General features: G+C 38.3%; 1 protein-coding gene across 17 annotated transcripts in view; it reads left to right on the forward strand.

The window, feature by feature from the left end:
• Positions 1-17,520, forward strand: part of Cep112 (centrosomal protein 112) — a 507,666-nt gene that overhangs the window by 106,217 nt on the left and 383,929 nt on the right. For all 17 annotated transcript variants that reach the window (XR_004113083.1, XR_004113081.1, XR_004113080.1 and 14 more), the window contains 5 exons: positions 4,220-4,374; positions 4,917-5,046; positions 5,638-5,730; positions 7,453-7,512; positions 13,761-13,840. Coding sequence is in view for 13 of the 17 variants with exons in the window: in XM_031350526.1 (XP_031206386.1) it covers positions 4,220-4,374; positions 4,917-5,046; positions 5,638-5,730; positions 7,453-7,512; positions 13,761-13,840 (518 nt within the window). In the remaining 4 variants the exon portion in view is untranslated. The remainder of the gene's footprint in view (positions 1-4,219; positions 4,375-4,916; positions 5,047-5,637; positions 5,731-7,452; positions 7,513-13,760; positions 13,841-17,520) is intronic.

A 17,520-nucleotide genomic window follows, 5' to 3' on the forward strand; every position in this document is an offset into this window, starting at 1 on the left:
AACCAACCGACCAACCAACCCACCGACCAACCAACCAACCAACCCACCCACCAACCAACCCACCAACCGACCAACCAACCGACCAACCAACCAACCAACCCACCAACCAACCCACCAACCAGTCAACAACAACAAACTTTAACAGCAAAAATAATTTACGAGGCTAAGAAAAAGACCTTAGGTGGTTTCATCATGATGATGGACACATGGATTGGGTTTGGGTTAGCTTACTTACCCAAGTTCCATTCTGCTGCTTACCATTTTGCCAAAAGGGTAAAGCATGAACATGACAAGTTTGCTAACTTTCAGTACTTATCCTCATCATTTGGGGGAATCTTAAGTAGCCAACTGCTTGTTGACTTTACATGCTTGCTGACACTTTACATGGTTCCTGACCTACAGTGAGAGCTCACTGGTGTTTATTGTCATTATCTTCCTTATCAGTAAGTTGATGGCCCATAAAGTCTTAGGGATTCAGTTTGGGAAGATATTTGTATGTGCTTTACGTTTAGTGTGGTATGTTATGGCTATTTTTTTTTTTTAATTTTCCCTTATCTTTTTATTTTTGTTAAAAAATAAATAACACAAAATATACCATCCTAACAATACCATTAAGAATATACATAGTATTATACAGCAGATTTCTGGGACTGAGAATAGTTCCAGGTTGAACATGGGATCTCCACAGATCTTGAGATCTTTATTTGGGGTGAAGAGAAGTGAGTAACTACCTCCGGAAATAAGATTGCTAAATCATTTGGTAGTTGTAATTTCAGTACTTTTTTAAAGCAAACTTTACATTATTTTTCATTGTGCTTATAGCTTCTTAAATCTTTTAAAAATACTATATTTTATTTAATTGCTTTAAAAATTCTTGACAATATCATAGTTGTGTGCAATTTCTTTGATTACAGTAGTTCTCAAACTATCTTCTCACATGCTCCTCGTGTTCCCACCAACTCCCATTCCAACTGGTCTTCTGCCTCCTACTCTACCCTTCCTCAATCACCATTTCCTCTTTCCTTCCTCTTTCCATTCCTCATTTCTCCCTCCACCTGTCTCCCTTCTTTACCTTATCTTTCTTCATCCCCCCTTCCTTCCCTCCAGTGATCTCTTCTTGTCAGTCTCAGGCATGTGCAGTCACAGCTGCTGTGTTCACAACTGCATTGGCCTTCTTCTATCCAGAAGATGGCATTCAGTTGTGTGGTTCTCACAGTCTTTGTACATCTTCTTCTAGTGTTCCTTGGGCTTTAGAGGGGGTGATGTGTTTGACATGTTGGAGGCCAAGCATTCAGTAGTCATTCTTAGCACTTCAACCAGTTATGGAACCAGTCAGTGGCTGAAAGAGGCTTCTCTAACCAAATAGTATAACTATAAGTTAGAAGACAATTTAGCTACATGTCCATTTGGCAAAATAGCAGCAATTCATTCCTCCCAGTATCTTTGGTCTCCATCACCATAGGCTTTTGAATAGTTCTATCCCATTATCTATGAGGAACTTCAAATATAATCAGAGGAAAGTTATCCCCAGAACCCTCACATTGTTATTGTACCTGTCAGTATATTTTGCTATGCAGTTCAGGATTGTAGCACTCTTGGTTTATAGCTGGATATGATCACTTTTCTCACCTATAGTCTGCATAGAACCTTCTAGCACTATGAATCTATAAATGTCAGCCAGCAGGGAGAAGCTTCCAACTGAGTACCAGCTTGGTTTTTTCTGTGTTCTGTATCTCGAGTGCAATGTCTTCAGCAGTAATGTTTTATTCTAGTTGTGGAGAGCAGTGTCAATAGTCTTGATTGGCTTGAAACCTCTGAAGATTGTCTAGCCAGCAGCTCATAGGGGAGTACTCTGCACTTGGTGCTGGGACTTTGCTTTGAAATCCTGTGACTTCTGGGAACAAAGGGAACCACCTATGCAGAGTACATCATTCATGTTCTTTTACAAGTTGGACTTTTGTTTAGCATATAAAGGAAGATGCTTTTATTTTTGTCATATCTCCTTAGTTTTGGCTGACTCCCTCCCTCTGCCTTCCCATCTTCCTACTCCTACCCTGTCTTGGTATTTCCTTCTCTAGGCTTCCCACTTCTGCTTTTCCTGTCTCCACCCTCATCTCACTGACCTCCCACCCTCATAGTTCCTTTGTTGCTAGCTGGCTTCTACTGATACTCCAACTTAAATCCAGTTATCTAAAAATTCCAGCCTAAGATCTGCATTTGAGGGGATATATAGAATTTTTGTTTGGGGGCTTAGGTTATTTCCATTAATATAATATTCTTGCCAGTACTAGACAAGGTTTTCAATTTCTCCACATCCTCAACAAATTTGTTATTTTCTTATTGGAGCATAGATAGCTTTATTTAGTAGGCATAGCCAGTGGCTACAGCTTACTCACAAGTATCTTATTTAGGTCCCATAAAGTTTAATAGTTGATTAATACCCAAATTAAAAACTCATATTCACATTATCACTGATATCTTTCTTTGAATATGGGCAATCTTTGTCTTGACTTTGAAATTCTTGTCTCCTGTCTCTATACAGTGACCAAAACTAACTTTATTCAGTGTTCTTCTGAGAGCTTTTGCTACTTCAAGGCTCAGTGGCCTTGGCCACTCCCACTTTTGAGTTTCTTGTCTAGTCCTCATCCAAGCTTAGAAGATACCTCTAGGAGTATAAAAGAAAGAAAAATCAAAAGAAGGGTGGGGAGTGCAGCTTAGAGGGCTGGCCCAGCCTGTGGCTCCCCCTCTTCCTCAGCCCAGGCTGCCTGGGCATCTGCAACACCTTCCTGCTGTGTTTCAGATGGATTTCTGTGTCCTTTACGTATTCCTAACGGGAGAGTTATGCTCTGGACGCCACCCCCTTTAAGCGGAATTTCTTCTCTAGGCTCCTAAGGCAGAGCAGCAGTCCTGCTTTTCGTAGACATTGTCTCCTTTGCTCCAACTCCACAGAAGGATCCCCTGGATCCCACCACTTAAAATTGGAGAGCAAAGGTTCCTTTTTGGTTGTGTCACACAGTGTGTCACTGTGCAGGAAGGTAGTTCTGAGTGCCCTCAGAGGGGAGCTAACTTGCTCAGGCAGCTCCTCAGCTCAGCACAGGCAGAGGCATGCAGCGGGTTAGAATGCAGCTACAGCATTCACCAATGTGCTGTTTTTAATGTCACATATTTGGAAGTTGTTGCACCAAAATTTAACTCACCAATCTATTCAGTTTTATAATGAAGAAAAGGTGAAATGAAGAGAGAGTGTTGGAGTTTAACAGTGATGTTTAAACCTTATCTTAACTCATTGCTCTGGAAAAACAGTAGGAAGGAAGGGCTACCCTAACCTTTTCGTTGCATTTACTTGCGTTTATTTGAAGAGTGGTTGTTAAAATGAAAGCCAGTTGTTTCTCAGCTAATGTTGGCTTAGTGTAGTTTTGAATAAAGCATTTAGAAGCTCATAAACACCTTTATTCAGGCTTTAAATGCAGCCCTGCCAAAGTGAAGAATTCAAAATAACTTAAATACCAAATAAAAAAAGAGCCAATTTATTTGAATGATGCTTTTGCATACCTTAGAAAAATAGAAAATTCCTTTAAGTGAAATAGAAAAATCTAACAGATGAAACAAATAAGAATTTATATAATAAAATATTCCTATATACTTTCTAATGATGAATATGTTATGTGGTACTCCTGGTATTAAAATGTAGAGTTATGGATTTCATTTTAAAAGATCCTGATTAGAACCTTAAGTGAAAGGGACAAAGCTGAGCTCCAGTGAGGAGGCACAGAGGGGTTGCCATTGACCCGAGGGCAGTGCTGGCCTTCTTTACTCTCATGGGGAAATTTCAGACTCAGCAAATGTTCCACAGAGGAGTGAATGGTTAGATAGATGTAAACATGGTATTAATTTTATGGTAAAAAGGTGATATTTCACTAGGCCAGGTGGTGGTGGTACATGCCTTTAATCCCAGCACTTAGGAGGCAGAGACAGATCTGAGATCGAGGCCAGCCTGGTATATAGAGTTCCAGCACAGCCAAGTCTACACAGAGAAACACTGTCTCAAACAAACTAACAACAACAACAACAAAAGGTTACTTTAGAGATTTATGTTTTACTAATATTGATTATGGCTTACTTGGTCTAATTACTCTAATATTTTTCTTCATAGTGCTCATTGGCACACATGGCTGAAAAGCTAGTTAGAGGTTTTCTTAACAACAACTTGTTCTTTTAGAACCACATGATCAAGGAACTGGAGGGCCGTGTCCAGCAACTGATGGGAGAAGCAGAGAACAGCAATCTACAGAGGCAGAAATTGACCCAAGAGAAATTGGAGCTGGAAAGATGCTACCAGCTAACATGTAATGAATTACAGGAGTTAAAGACAAGGTAGTGCTGACAGCTGTCTGTGGGGCACCAGAGCTCCCACCTGTCTGTGGGTGACCCGTGAGTGGGTCAGACTGTGGGGCACCAGAGCTCCCACCTGACTGTAGGTGACCCGTGAGTGGGTCAGACTGTGTAGTAAATCTTAGGACGTTCCTACCTAAGCAGGATTCTTTACATATTTCTTTTTTTTTTTTCTTTCTTTTTCTGTGGGGGGTGGTGGTGGTTCGAGACAGGGTTTCTCTGTGTCGTCCTGGCTGTCCTGGAACTCACTCTGTAGACTAGGCTGGCCTCAAACTCAGAAATCCGCCTGCCTCTGCCTCCCAAGTGCTGGGATTAAAGGCGTGTGCCACCACTGCCCAGCTTATATATTTCTTAAAATACTTAAAAACATAGTTTTTCAAACCAGTTGATGAAAATATGGATACTTACTTCATATATAAAAAGAGATATATATTTAAATTCAGTTGATTATTAGTTTAGTTGATATCCATTTTAGAGATTGGTTCCAAAAATGTAAAACATTATTTTTTATCTTACTGTTTTAGGCGTAACATACTACATAAAGAGAAAGAACATCTTGTAAACGACTATGAGCAAAATGTGAAATTATTAAAAACCAAATACGATTCTGACATAAATCTCCTGAGACAAGAGCATGCACTTACAACTTCTAAGGTATTGTTCAAGTAGATAGCCACATTTGCACAAGTGTTCAGCCATGGCAGCAATGTATCAGCTTTCATTTCCATCTGAGACTGGCCCCTTCATTCTGTTCTTGAAGCCACTGTTTCTAGCCCACACAACACTCACCAGCAGCTTCTGCTTGGCGCTCGCCTAAAGCACTAAAGGTTTAAAGATGGAATTCTTAGAAATGCCTTCTGAAGTGTATCTGCACACACGTAGTGGTTTACTTTGAAATGTTTGTTTTATTTTATTCTTATTTTTTAAATTATAAAAATGTCCATAAAAATTAAACTCATTTTTACACTTTCATAGCATTAAATACTATGCAGATTTTAGCTTATATTTTTATTTTAAAGTACTAATTTTGGCCTCAAATGTTACTCTAGTTACTGCTCAGCTTGTTATCCCTCTTACAATATACTTCAAATAGATTTAAGTTGTCTTTAAAAATATTTTTTCACTCAGATTTATAGGCAACAAATTCTGACTAAGCTCTCAGAGGTAAATGGCTCTATGTCAAGCAGAACTGTGCAATGATACAAAAAGTCAAAGCTCTGTCTTCTGTTCTTGCAACCCTCCTAGACATCCAGTGTGATTGAAGAGTTAGAACAGAACATCTGTCAGTTAAAACAGCAGGTCCAGGAGTCGGAGCTTCAGCGGAAACAGCAAGTCAAAGTGAGTCCTGGTGAGGCCACGGGCCCAGCTCCCTTACGGATGTGACCTATGTTTATAGATGAGAGTCCATTAGAAATAACTTAGAAAAAGCCCTCTGGACATAGCCATTTCTGAGTGTATTGCTGGTATTTACCTAACAAGTGAAGATACTTACATGTAGAGAGTAAAAGACAGTTGGCTTGAAAGATCTTTTTTTGAGATTAGTTTAGAATTAAAATCTTTTTGTTTTGTTTATTTTATTGAGATTGCAAAAGCTAGAATACAGAAAAGACAGTGGAACAAATGATTTTTTTTTATAAAGTGAGCATTCTTGTAAGCATTGTCCAAGTTTAGAAATAGGATTTCCAGCCACCCCAGAAATTCTTAAGTGGCTCTGCCTAATCCTACGCACTGTAAATATTCATCTTTGTATTCACAGACTGGCATAGCCCACTGCCCTCATCAGAGGATCGTCTTTTAGCTACATGCAATGGTTAATACAGAGACTCACAACTGGTCAAAGTGTAGAATGGTCGTGAAATTTTTAGGAAAATAGATGAATCTGGGCCTTGTAATACAAAGCAGGGCCACCCAAATGCATAAAGATAAACCCTTAATGTGTTCTTGCATATGTATGTAGGTGATAGCCCATAATGTGTACATCTGTGTGTGTTGGAGGATATGGGTAAAAGCTAAAAAACAAGAATGAAGACCAAGATATGGTAAAGATGGGTGATGGGAGGGGAGGGGCTGGGGAAAAGGACATAGAGCATGAAAGAGGAAGTAATATGGGAGATGAGAACAAGGGGACTATGGGCAGAGGGGTTCTACTAATACACTGTGTTCAAAATGCCTTAATGCTATCTAATATGTTGTATGCTAATTTGAAATGAAATTTTTCAAATATATTAAATATACAAATTAAATATCTTAATATGTCAAATATTTTTAAAAGTAAGTCCTAATATTTATTATTTGGTATACTGTCTATAATGTGCTTTAGGGCACTGGTATGAATAGTAGTTATTTTAAAGTATGTAAGTATGAATATATTATTTGCTGTTCTTTCTAAATATTTGTGTAGTATGCCATCAAATTTTTGTTTGATGTGAAAAAAAAATCTCTTACATAAGTGTGTTATTTCAGAAAGTCCTCCACTGAAGTTCTCAAGCTCCACTCTTTCTCCCCTTTCCCCTTTTCTTTTTTTTCTTTTTTTTTTTTTTTGGTTTTTCGAGACAGGGTTTCTCTGTGTAGCCCTGGCTGTCCTGGAACTCACTCTGTAGACCAGGCTGGCCTCGAACTCAGAAATCCACCTGCCTCTGCCTCCCAAGTGCTGGGATTAAAGGTGTGCACCACTGTCCACTGCCCGGCTTCTTTTTCTTAGCACTTTCATTTAATCTCAATCACAGAGCACCAAGGAGGAGGATATGAAGTAGTTTCACGGTTGGCATTACCCTCTTGGATTAGTTGCTTATTCCTGGTCTCCATGTCTTAAACGTCACAATGGTCCTTGCACTTTAGGACAGGAGCACCTACACACAGCTGAGGTCCTGTTTCTTGTTGTATAAAGCTGCTGGTGACTTTAACAGTTAGGTGCTTGGGGTTGTCTTGATGATAAGGAAATGACATGCATAACTCTAAGTTTGATAACCAGTACATTCATTGCTTTTATCAGGTCACTAATTTTATTAACTTTAAAGGTAATTATAAAACATACTAAGAATAAACATTTGTCATTTACAGGATCAAGAAAATAAGTTTCACATGGAGAAAAACCATTTAAAACACACCTATGAGAAAAAGGTAATATGGTTGGAAAATATAAACATTTAAAATAACTTAAGCAGGTATGGGGGGCTGATTTAATAAAGTAATTGATTTACCTCATCCTTTAAAGGATTTTTTTCTTACTAATTCAATCTCAGCTAACCAATATAATAAAAGTTTTCATGTTTATGAACAGCTTCAAGTTTGGTTGTTAATCACACCAGCATTAAAGCTCTAGTTTTATATTCTGTTGGGTGAGTAAAAGTTCTCATTGACTGAACCTCTCTTATGAACAACTTGATTTTTTATTTCTACAAGTTTGAAATACTTGGGGCTTCCATTTCATTCCTGTGTAGTATCCATGTTATAAGAACTTCAGATCTGTAATCAAGAGCCGTGAAACAGTGAGAGCACTGATTACTTACAGCTTAGCAGCTTCTTAGCATTCAGAACCATGCACAATTCTTAAATGTATTTAATATTCCTATTTCAGTAATGACTAAAGTTTTTAATACTTTAGACAACAATTGATAGACTTGTGACTTATATCTTAGTTCTGAAATGGTTTGCTATAAGGTAGGGAAAATAAAAGTAGTTGAAATAACAAAGGTTTTATTGATATTTTTGTTATTTATTTTTAATACTTGCCAAATGAATCCACTTGAAAAATATAATAGAAAGTAAGGTTTACCCTCCCATTAAAATATGTGTAAGTTAAAGCTAACCCTGGTATGTATTGTAGCATTCTCATTTCACATTGTAACCCATCATTTTTGTCCCTCTAGTTGCTTAGTTGATATTCTTTAAATGCTTCTACTGGATAGGCATTGTGTTAGGTAATAGGGTGAGGCTGGAAGCCATTAGTCATTCTGCCCTCCAAGAGATGTATAGAATAGAGAGTGTGTTGTGACTTACAAAAAAGACTTCTTCTGATGTATATTGATCTGTTTGTGTACTTATTATAATTGTAATTATTTTCTTACTCCTGCACTTTTTCTAATTCATTGTAATGTGTTTAGTATATTTATATCTACAAAATAGTATCTGAACAGGAATACGAAATGTCTTTTGTTTAAGTGAAGTTTTTCAGTTTCTGTTGCTGAGAAATGAAGTTTCCTAAATATTTTGCTTGAGAGAGAGAGAGACAGAGAGAGACAGAGAGAGACAAAGACACAGAGAGAGAGAGAGAAACAGATTGCTTGCTTGCTTGCTTGATTTCTGGAAGCCTTCTTCATTGTGTAAGGCCCTGGGTTAGCCTGGGTTTAGTATTCATCGTTGTTCTGTGGATAGCCTTCTGGCTTCTCTCCCATTATGGACCTCTTTCTGCTCTCTTATTCTACTGCTGTGGTCTGTGCCAGTTCTCTCATGTGCTGGCCTGTGGAACAAGATGGGCCATTGTCTAGGAGCAAGGACACTGAAGCTGTTCTGGGGAGAGACAGACCCAGATAGCCTTTGCTTTTACTGACTTCTTTTCTGATTTTAGCCATCCAGTAATCTAAGTTCTGCTGTCAGTCTTTCTCCCTGGCAAATAGACAAAAGGAAGGAAACGTGAGAAGCGGCTTTGTAACTGGAGCTTAGGGCCAAAGCCCACTGTGCAGCAGCCATGGAAGACAGGCTTTGCCACCTCCCAACACACAGCAGAGCCAAGGAGTGGGAAAGCAGGGAGAGCAGAAGATGTGGCTCAGTGACCGCAAGTCCTATCTTCTGGGAATGGATGTGAGCTGTAGGTTTAAACAGAGAGAGGATTAGGGTGGAGGGCAAGTGGCATGTATAGTTAAGCAGTTCTAGTCAAGCTGTGGTCTGCTTGATCAATATCTCAGTTCTAGTTCTGCAGGGCAATCTGAAGAAGTCTTTATTGCTTGAGAGGACAAGCTGATTCCCTGAAAGTGCCTGCTCTGCTCCTGCTTATGATTTCACTGGAGTAGATAACTCCCCTCTTTGGAAGTGCTTGGTCCTGCTAGGCTCTGCTCTCCTTGGAGTCCAAGGTTCAGAACAATGATGGGAGACTGTTTAGCTCCTTCATGGGGTCTAGAGCAAGGACAGTAAAAAGCAGACAGTAAGATCCCTCAGTTCTTCTTTTTGTGCTTTTCAGCTTGAAAGGGAGGGAGGTAAGTTAGGGAGCACTGGTGTGGAGGTAGATTTTCCTTGAATGGTGAACCCAGATTACTGCAGAGGTAAATGAGTGGCCTCTGAAGTAAAGGAGGCAGATGCAAAAATGGAGATGGGGAGGGCAGGTTTTCATCTTGTCTTTAGTTACCTTGTGAGTTCAAGTGGGGGTCAATGCATTCTTTTAGAAAGACAATGTCTATGTGCCTGTTATAATTTCATGTTTATCAGTGACCTGCTGGCCATCCCTGTTGTAGTCCACCTCTAAGAGGAGATCTAAAACCTCTTTATTAGGCATTGCAACAGCAGTTATTAATCTTCCATGAGCTGTCAATTGGCCTCATTTTAAAATAAATAACCAAAATGCACTTTGCGGTTTTCAGTGTAAACATGACTTGTTTAGTCTATAGAAGAAAAATATGTATTTGCTCATCTTGCATCTGTTACTGGGATTGTTTATGTTAAAAGAAAAGGTTCCTTGGTGTGTCACTTTTTGTTTCACAATTAATTCCATAATCTCCCCTTTAAAATTGACATCTGTTCTTCTTTCTTTATTAAACCTGCTGTGATCTCAAGCCTTGAAGGTTTGGTGTCTTCTACCCCCTGAGGGAATATCCATCTGACAGCTCAAAGGGCTAACATAAATCTCATAGCCCTGAACTGTGTAACTGGATAGTTAAATGGGGTGTATAGGCTTTTGTTTTGAGAGTTACAGGTGTGCACATTCAGTGACTTTCTGTATAAAATGTGCTTCTGAATATCTGTTCAGAGGAGGAAATGCCATCTGAATGACATTATTTCCTCATGCCAGTGCGAAAGCAGCAGGATGGGAGCGTACCATCCCACTAGTCTTTGAGGTGGAAGAAACAGCATCAGATGCTGGCCCTAATTTAAGCACACACATATTATCTCATGGTCTTTATTGATCTCTGGTGGCTGTTGCCTGCTCTTCAGATCTTTGAACATCAAACAAATAATAGGCCATAAAGCTAACCGTCATTGTTTGATGAAGTGTGGTAATCTGCTCAATCAGGAAACTGCTGGAGTAAATGATTTTACTAGTAAGGAAACACCTGCCTCCTACAAAAAAATCTAGTGCTTGTTTTCCAAACAGGCACTGGGAGTAAAGAATGATGGTGCTGTTTACCCAACGAAGAACATGAGGCAGATGTTCACATACACAGGTTAAACCGTGCTAGGCTTGAGTACTAAAATCAGTTGTAACTGTTAACAAATGTAATGTGAGTTCTGAAACACTGAAGTACAATTTTTCCAGTGCTTAATATTCATTGTACTTTATGTAATTATATTGAAATAATTTAAACATGTTCACAGTAGTTTTATATGTAATATATTAAATTGTTTTTTTAATTTCTACTGACATAATTTTCTTTAAAAAGATAATATTCCCAAAGTTAAAAGAGAAAAATAAATTGTATTGTAGTATTTAGTAAAGTCATGCAATGAGGTCACCCATAGTGTTATCAGTAGGCTGTGGAGATTAGACAGTGTTGTCCAGCCTGCTGGTTTTGGGGCCAGCCCCTGATCTTTTGTTTTTTGGCTATGCCATGATCTATGGTCTTTTTCTCATTCATATGTTCCATTTTTAGTCCCCAGATATAGAGGATGGAAGAGAATATAAACCATGTTCATCATATGTTCCATCAGTGTGCTTATACCTACTGAAATCAACTACATAATAGTAAATTCTTATGTTTAAGAGTAAACTAGGTGCCTTAATCACCTTCAATGCTATAGTTTAATATTAACTATATATTGAGAAAAACCTAGACGTAAATAACATTAAATCTTACTCCACATTACTTTTGAGCAACATAGCAAGTCTCTGTGTAAAAATAATATAAATGAAAAAGAAATAGAAATAAATGCAAGTAGTTCTTGGACAGGAGCATCATCTTTTTGTTGTTTTTTATTTTATTTTTCTTTTATGTAAAAATGATTTATATAATATTAAAACACAAATAGTAGTTGTAGTCTTCCATCAAAATCAGTATGCATTTATTACTTGCATGGTATTTAATTATACATTACCGACAAATATATGAAATATAGATCAAAACAAAGCCATAATTTAAAAGGAATCTCAAGCATGCAATACTAAAATATTCTGTCAAGAGGAAACAAACCCAGAACACCCCTTAGTGACCGCTTTGCTTGGGTCATGAATGCTGGGCACTTAGATAATGACATAAGTGGGAAACAGCTTACGAGTATGCATCAGTGCATGCCTTCTTGACGAGAGGGGAGCCCTTCTTCCCCACCCTGAGAGCTCCCTTTCCCTTCAGACATGGAGCAGATAGTCTTAGAAATAATTACTTTTATTAAGGTGCCACTCACTAACCATCATTAATTACTTAAATTCACTAAGTAGTAAAACTGAAACTTAAAACAGGTTAAGATTGGGCGGTGAGTGATACTGAGTACTTACAGAACTCAGAGTGCTTGGCATCCAGGGGCTGCCTTCTGAAAGTCAGCCTTGTGTACTGTGCACGTCATGACTGTTATTCATAATGATCTTGTGTAATCGAGAGATGAGTACAGTGTCCTATATGGCTCTGTAGCTGTAATTAACATGGACTGAGAATTTTTCATGTTCTAGTATTCATAAGAACCTTGCCTGAAGTAGTTCACTTTTGCCAGAAATCTTAATATGGCTCTCCTTGATCCCATTTGTTAGAGGGGACTGAGACACACAGCTAAATCACTTGAGAAGTAGGGAGACGACCATTTAACTTATCCTTTCTTTCTAGCTAGAGTTGCTTTCTGCCTCCAAATACTTAATGAGTAAAGTTTGTTTCTTTTCCAATTTAAGATTCTCACACTGTGCCAAGCAGAGTAATACATATCAAGGATCAATATAAGAAGTGAGATAGGAGTTGCAGTCTGAGCCTGGAAATAGTTAAAAGACTGTTTTTCCTATGTAGAGTAAAATAAATTTAGTGGCAAAAAAATTCAAGGTGAGGTGATCCTTCTCATCACTTTTGAGATATTTTAAATTGATCATTACAGTACCAACAAGTGGGGCTTGTGCCTGCTAATCCTCCTGGTCAGTCAATACCTCAGTGTGCATTGTCTTCTCCATTCTCAGTTCTGTCTTGATTTAGTGGTTTGCCAGCAGAGAAACTGGTAAGGCTTTTTGATATAATCAAAATTGCCTCTCCAGCCTCACTGCTAGTTTAAAAGAATAGTTGATTTTACTAATTTATTTGCCTTATACAAAGGGAAAATTCAAAATAATTAGAAAAAGAAAGACCAAAAATATGTGGAATTTGAATTAAATAGGTCCCAACCAAACTGATTTAAAAAAAAATCTACTTTTGCCTAGTTCTGATGCAGTGTGTGACATGGTTTTTGAGTGTGTGTGTGTATGTGTGTGTGTATGTGTGTACTTGTGATGTGCGGTTCTTGTCATTTTTTTCTGCCTCAATGTCCAGCAGATGTATACTCAGCCCTATGGTGGTGGCTAGCAGGTGTAAGTGTACTTTCATAAAACCAAGTTGAGAGCTTTCTGAGCACTCAGGGATGCTCTGCAGCCTGACCAGCTGTGTGGCTACAAAAGTAAGTCATTCACTTTCTCTTTTCTGTCTAGCTGTTCAGAAATTTCTTTTCCATATTTTAAGATCGCCATCATGTCCACATGTAGTATCCATACAGCAGTTTTGAATATGTGAAAAATATTTTCTTTCACCTTTGTGGTTAATGCCATCATCCCACTCAAGGGTTGCTGCCTGCAGGAAGGAGGCAACCATGATGGAGTAGTTTGCTCCAAACTTGGTCGATGATGCACAAATCACACTTAGTGAAGGAAGATTTTATAATAGCCACTCTCTATCTGGTCAGTGCAGACACGGTATTTATCTGAGTCTTCTCAAGCATGTTAAATTTCTTTCCTTTGTCAAAGTGATTGGTGCTTTGTGAAGTTGATGTATACTGAGTCCTTTTTAAGACAATCGAATTATTAGTGTTGAACTAAAAATTAATATTGGGAGTAGAATATTGAAATTATTCTATGGGTAAGTAAGTTTCTATCATGAAATACATTAAGTATTTCTGAATTCATATCACAACAGATTTAAGATTGTTGTTGCTTGTTTGTTTGTTTTTGTACTTTTGAGTGTCCTTATCTTCCAGTGAATTTCATGAATTCTCTCATGCAGGTTCATGAACTGCAGAGTGAACTTGATAAAGAGAAAGAAGATGCTCAGAAGAAGATCCATAAATTTGAGGAAGCTTTGAAGTGAGTACAAAAAAGCAGTCATAAAATATTTAATGTTTTAAAAAAAATTTCTCTTATTGGGGCTGGAGAGCAGGGTCGGTGGTTAGGATTATTAGTTTCTCTTCCCAAGGACCTGGTTCTAATCTCAGCACCCAGTTGGTGGCTAACAATTTTGTATAACTTCAGAGCTGGAAGATCCCACACCCCCTCTGGACTCTGTGGGCTTTGGCTACATGGGTGTACTGACACACCAGCGGGCTAAACATCTATACAGATAACATAAAATTAAAAGCAAAATTAAAAAGCACAGGTTGCTCAAAGCGCACTGAGAGCCAAGTTGACCAGACTGTGAGTGTTGTTTACAATAGCCATGTAGGGTATTACTTCACACTGCTTTTCCATCCTGGATCTATTTTCAGACTAGTTCTACTAGTTGATTTTTCTTTTCTTTTCCCTTTTCTTTCCTTTTTTATTAGCAGAAAAAGCAGTTCAGCTGTTCTTAAGTGATAGGAATGAGAGACAATAGAACTCAGTGGTTTCAGACACCCTCTTCCTCTTAAGTGGAAACACATTTTTACAAAATGAGGTTTAGGCCTTTGGACCTTTAGAATTCCCTGTGCAGATTTTGTTGGGTACTAGAGTGTTTTAGTTATCATGTTCACAAATGGATTACTATCTAAGCATTGCCTAGAAGGGTTTTATCTCTGACCTGTCATGTGAAGGGCCTGGCGTTGGAGCTGTCTTTCTCCATCCGTTTGTGTAGGGTGAATGAACTGTGTTTGGTTTTTACTATGTAAGTTTTAGCTGGGACAAACAGATTTACCCAGTAAATACTCAGTTCTTACCGTGTGTCAGGCAATGTAAGAAAATACATTCTCAGAAGACCACAAAACCATTTGGTAGGTTATTTAGGAAGCTTGGCAGTTGGTATTCAGAGTAGATGGGATTTACCTGGAAGAAAGTCAGCATAGCACCTGATCCAAGGGATTCAGGAGAGGGGCTTTCTTGAGTTTTGTGTACCTAGATAATTTGTTTTCTTTGCTGAACCTCCAGACCAGAGTCATTTACAGAAATGCCCCCAAAGGATCTCTCCTACCAACTATGCTCCCTATCACTCTCTCCCTGAGAGGCTGCAGCCCAGCTCTTCCCCTTGCTCTGCTTATTAGTAAAATGCATTGGTTTACTTGCTAAACGAACATCTTAGGATAATTTATGTACTGTGACATCACAAGAAGTAATGTTTTTATCCACACAAGGACTTGTTGCTTATTTGCTCACATCAGCTCTGAACCAGATGCCATGAAGGGGATCAAAAGGCAAGCAGTTGTACTCATTAAACATTAAATTGTCATCTTGATTCATGACAACACTAACACTCATCAAGGGCTTGAAAGGATCATACCAAAATAACACACTTTATCTGGAGTTAAAATAAACTATTTTAGATCTTTAAGTAAAATTCTCTGTAGATTCATTCCTCACATACCCTAGGTAGTCATTGTCCCCATTTGGAACAATTGGCTGATGGTCTTAACAGTTTAGCACCTAGTAGAACAGCAAGCAATAATCAAGATGGAAAATAACAGAGGAAGTTATCATGAAGTCGGAGCTTGAGAATAAATAGCAGAAGCTGGCACTTTTCCAAATGGAAAATATTCCAAGGACTGGCTGTTAGCTGCTTTTGATCTAAGAATTGTGCTGTTTTGTTTGCCTAAATATGATTTCATTTTGCAGCCTATGATGTAAAAACTTGTCTTGGTTTCTTGCAAACTTTTTTTCTTTAACAAATATGAACAAAGGTAAAAATAATCTTGTGTTTAGACCATTGTGTTATATCCTCATGTAGTTATTCTTTCTTCATTTCATTTAATAATGGCTGTTTCTTATGTACAGTTAAATGGATAGTAGAAGATGCCAGAGAAGCCAGAAGTATGTGTATGTAAGTTCATATTTGAGTATCTAACAAGTATAGCATAAGTCAGTGAATTTAAAATGTATAAGCAATAATCAGAAAGACAGATTGCTAATAGCAGGCCTGTCAGAGAGGAGGAACTCTCCACTTGACTTCACTGAGAGCTGGGACATGGGAGGCTCTCCTGGGTTTTGACTTCACTGAGAGCTGGGACATGGGAGGCTCTCCTGGGTTTTGACTTCACTGAGAGCTGGGACGTGGGAGGCTCTCCCGGGTTTTGGTCTTGCCTTGTTTGGAGATCCTGCCTGCCGTGGCTGGCCTCACTTCCTTTCCATCTGTGAGCTCTTACTGAGTGTGCTTGGCTCGCATCTCTGCCTCTTTTCAGATCTGCTCATCCTATGTCTTACTTCCCACATCTCAGCACTTTTGACTCTCTCACAGAATTTTACCCCAGAATTCTGTAACCATGTAGATGTATTCCTGTTAATTAGGATGTTAAATTGATTAAGATATTTGTGGGGAACTTCTGTAACTTTATTGTGATACAGTCATGCCAGAGACTTGAAGGTCTTGGGAGTTTATGAGAAGGTGCTTGTACTGTCATTAAGGAGTTGAAATGGGCCAACTTAGTGTTTGCTTTCAATTTCAGCTTGATATTTCAGAGATATTGGTATTGAAAGGTTCTCATGTTTATGATCACATATCAGTTACTTTTCTTGTCTCTGTGACAAATATCTGGCAGAAACAACCCAAGAAAGGAAAGACCCTTTGATTCTTGGCTTTGGAGGTTTATTCCATCATGTCAGAAAGGGTGTGGAAGAACAGAGCCAGTCACTGGATGGCAGAAGAGGAAGGGGAGACAAGAATGCCTGTGGCCTGCTGGCTCCCACCAGAGTCCATAGCCCATGGGATGGCATTGCTCACATTTAGAATCTCTCTTCCCTATTCTGTCGGTCCTCTAGAGATGCCTTTACAGACACACACACAAGTGCTCTTCACCAGCCTTCTAGGTGCTTCTCCACTCCAGGATATTGCTAATGAAGATTAACCATCAGAGACCACAGTCAGTATTTCACTTTGAATGTACCCGGCAAGCTTACTTACTGTTATAGGATCTAGAGCTATTCTAATGTTGCTGACTACTACCAGTCTATATTCTTGTTCTCTATACGTTGGTCATTTTTCTTTTCTGATTCATTTTTATTGTAGAAAGTAATTCTAATACCTTCATGAAACTAAAAGTTATCTGAAACTGTAACTGGTAATGTCATGAACTATATGTGGCTTATATTTTTCAACTATAAGTAAAAAATACAAGAAACTCGTTGACTAACAAGTAGAAAAATGCTTGCACATAACAGAGCCATTTAGTGTTACTATTTGAAGAACTAATACTGCAATACTATTGCCTCCCCCTTTGGGACAGGTAAAATTTGTCAGCATAAGAAGGAACCTAGACTTGATTCTCAGAACAAAAATAACTATATAAATACATGTGCAAATAAAAATCTCTCAGTAGAGATAGATGGTATGTTTTATTTCATCCATATTTCAATATTCCTATATTTATCAAATTGGAAGCTATGTTGTGGGTAAAGTAATAGGCATAGTCTGAAGTAGTCTGAAGTATTCAGTGAGGTGTTTCAAATACTCTTTCTGATTAACAACTTTTTCTTTCTTTTTTTTTTAGATATTTTCTTTATTTACATGTAAATTTCTCATTTCCCAGTTTCCCCTCCAACAAACAAACAAACAAAAACAACAAGAACAAACCCCTGTTGCCTCCCCC

The sequence above is a fragment of the Mastomys coucha genome, unplaced genomic scaffold, assembly GCF_008632895.1.
Source record: "Mastomys coucha isolate ucsf_1 unplaced genomic scaffold, UCSF_Mcou_1 pScaffold5, whole genome shotgun sequence".
Taxonomy (NCBI): domain Eukaryota; kingdom Metazoa; phylum Chordata; class Mammalia; order Rodentia; family Muridae; genus Mastomys; species Mastomys coucha.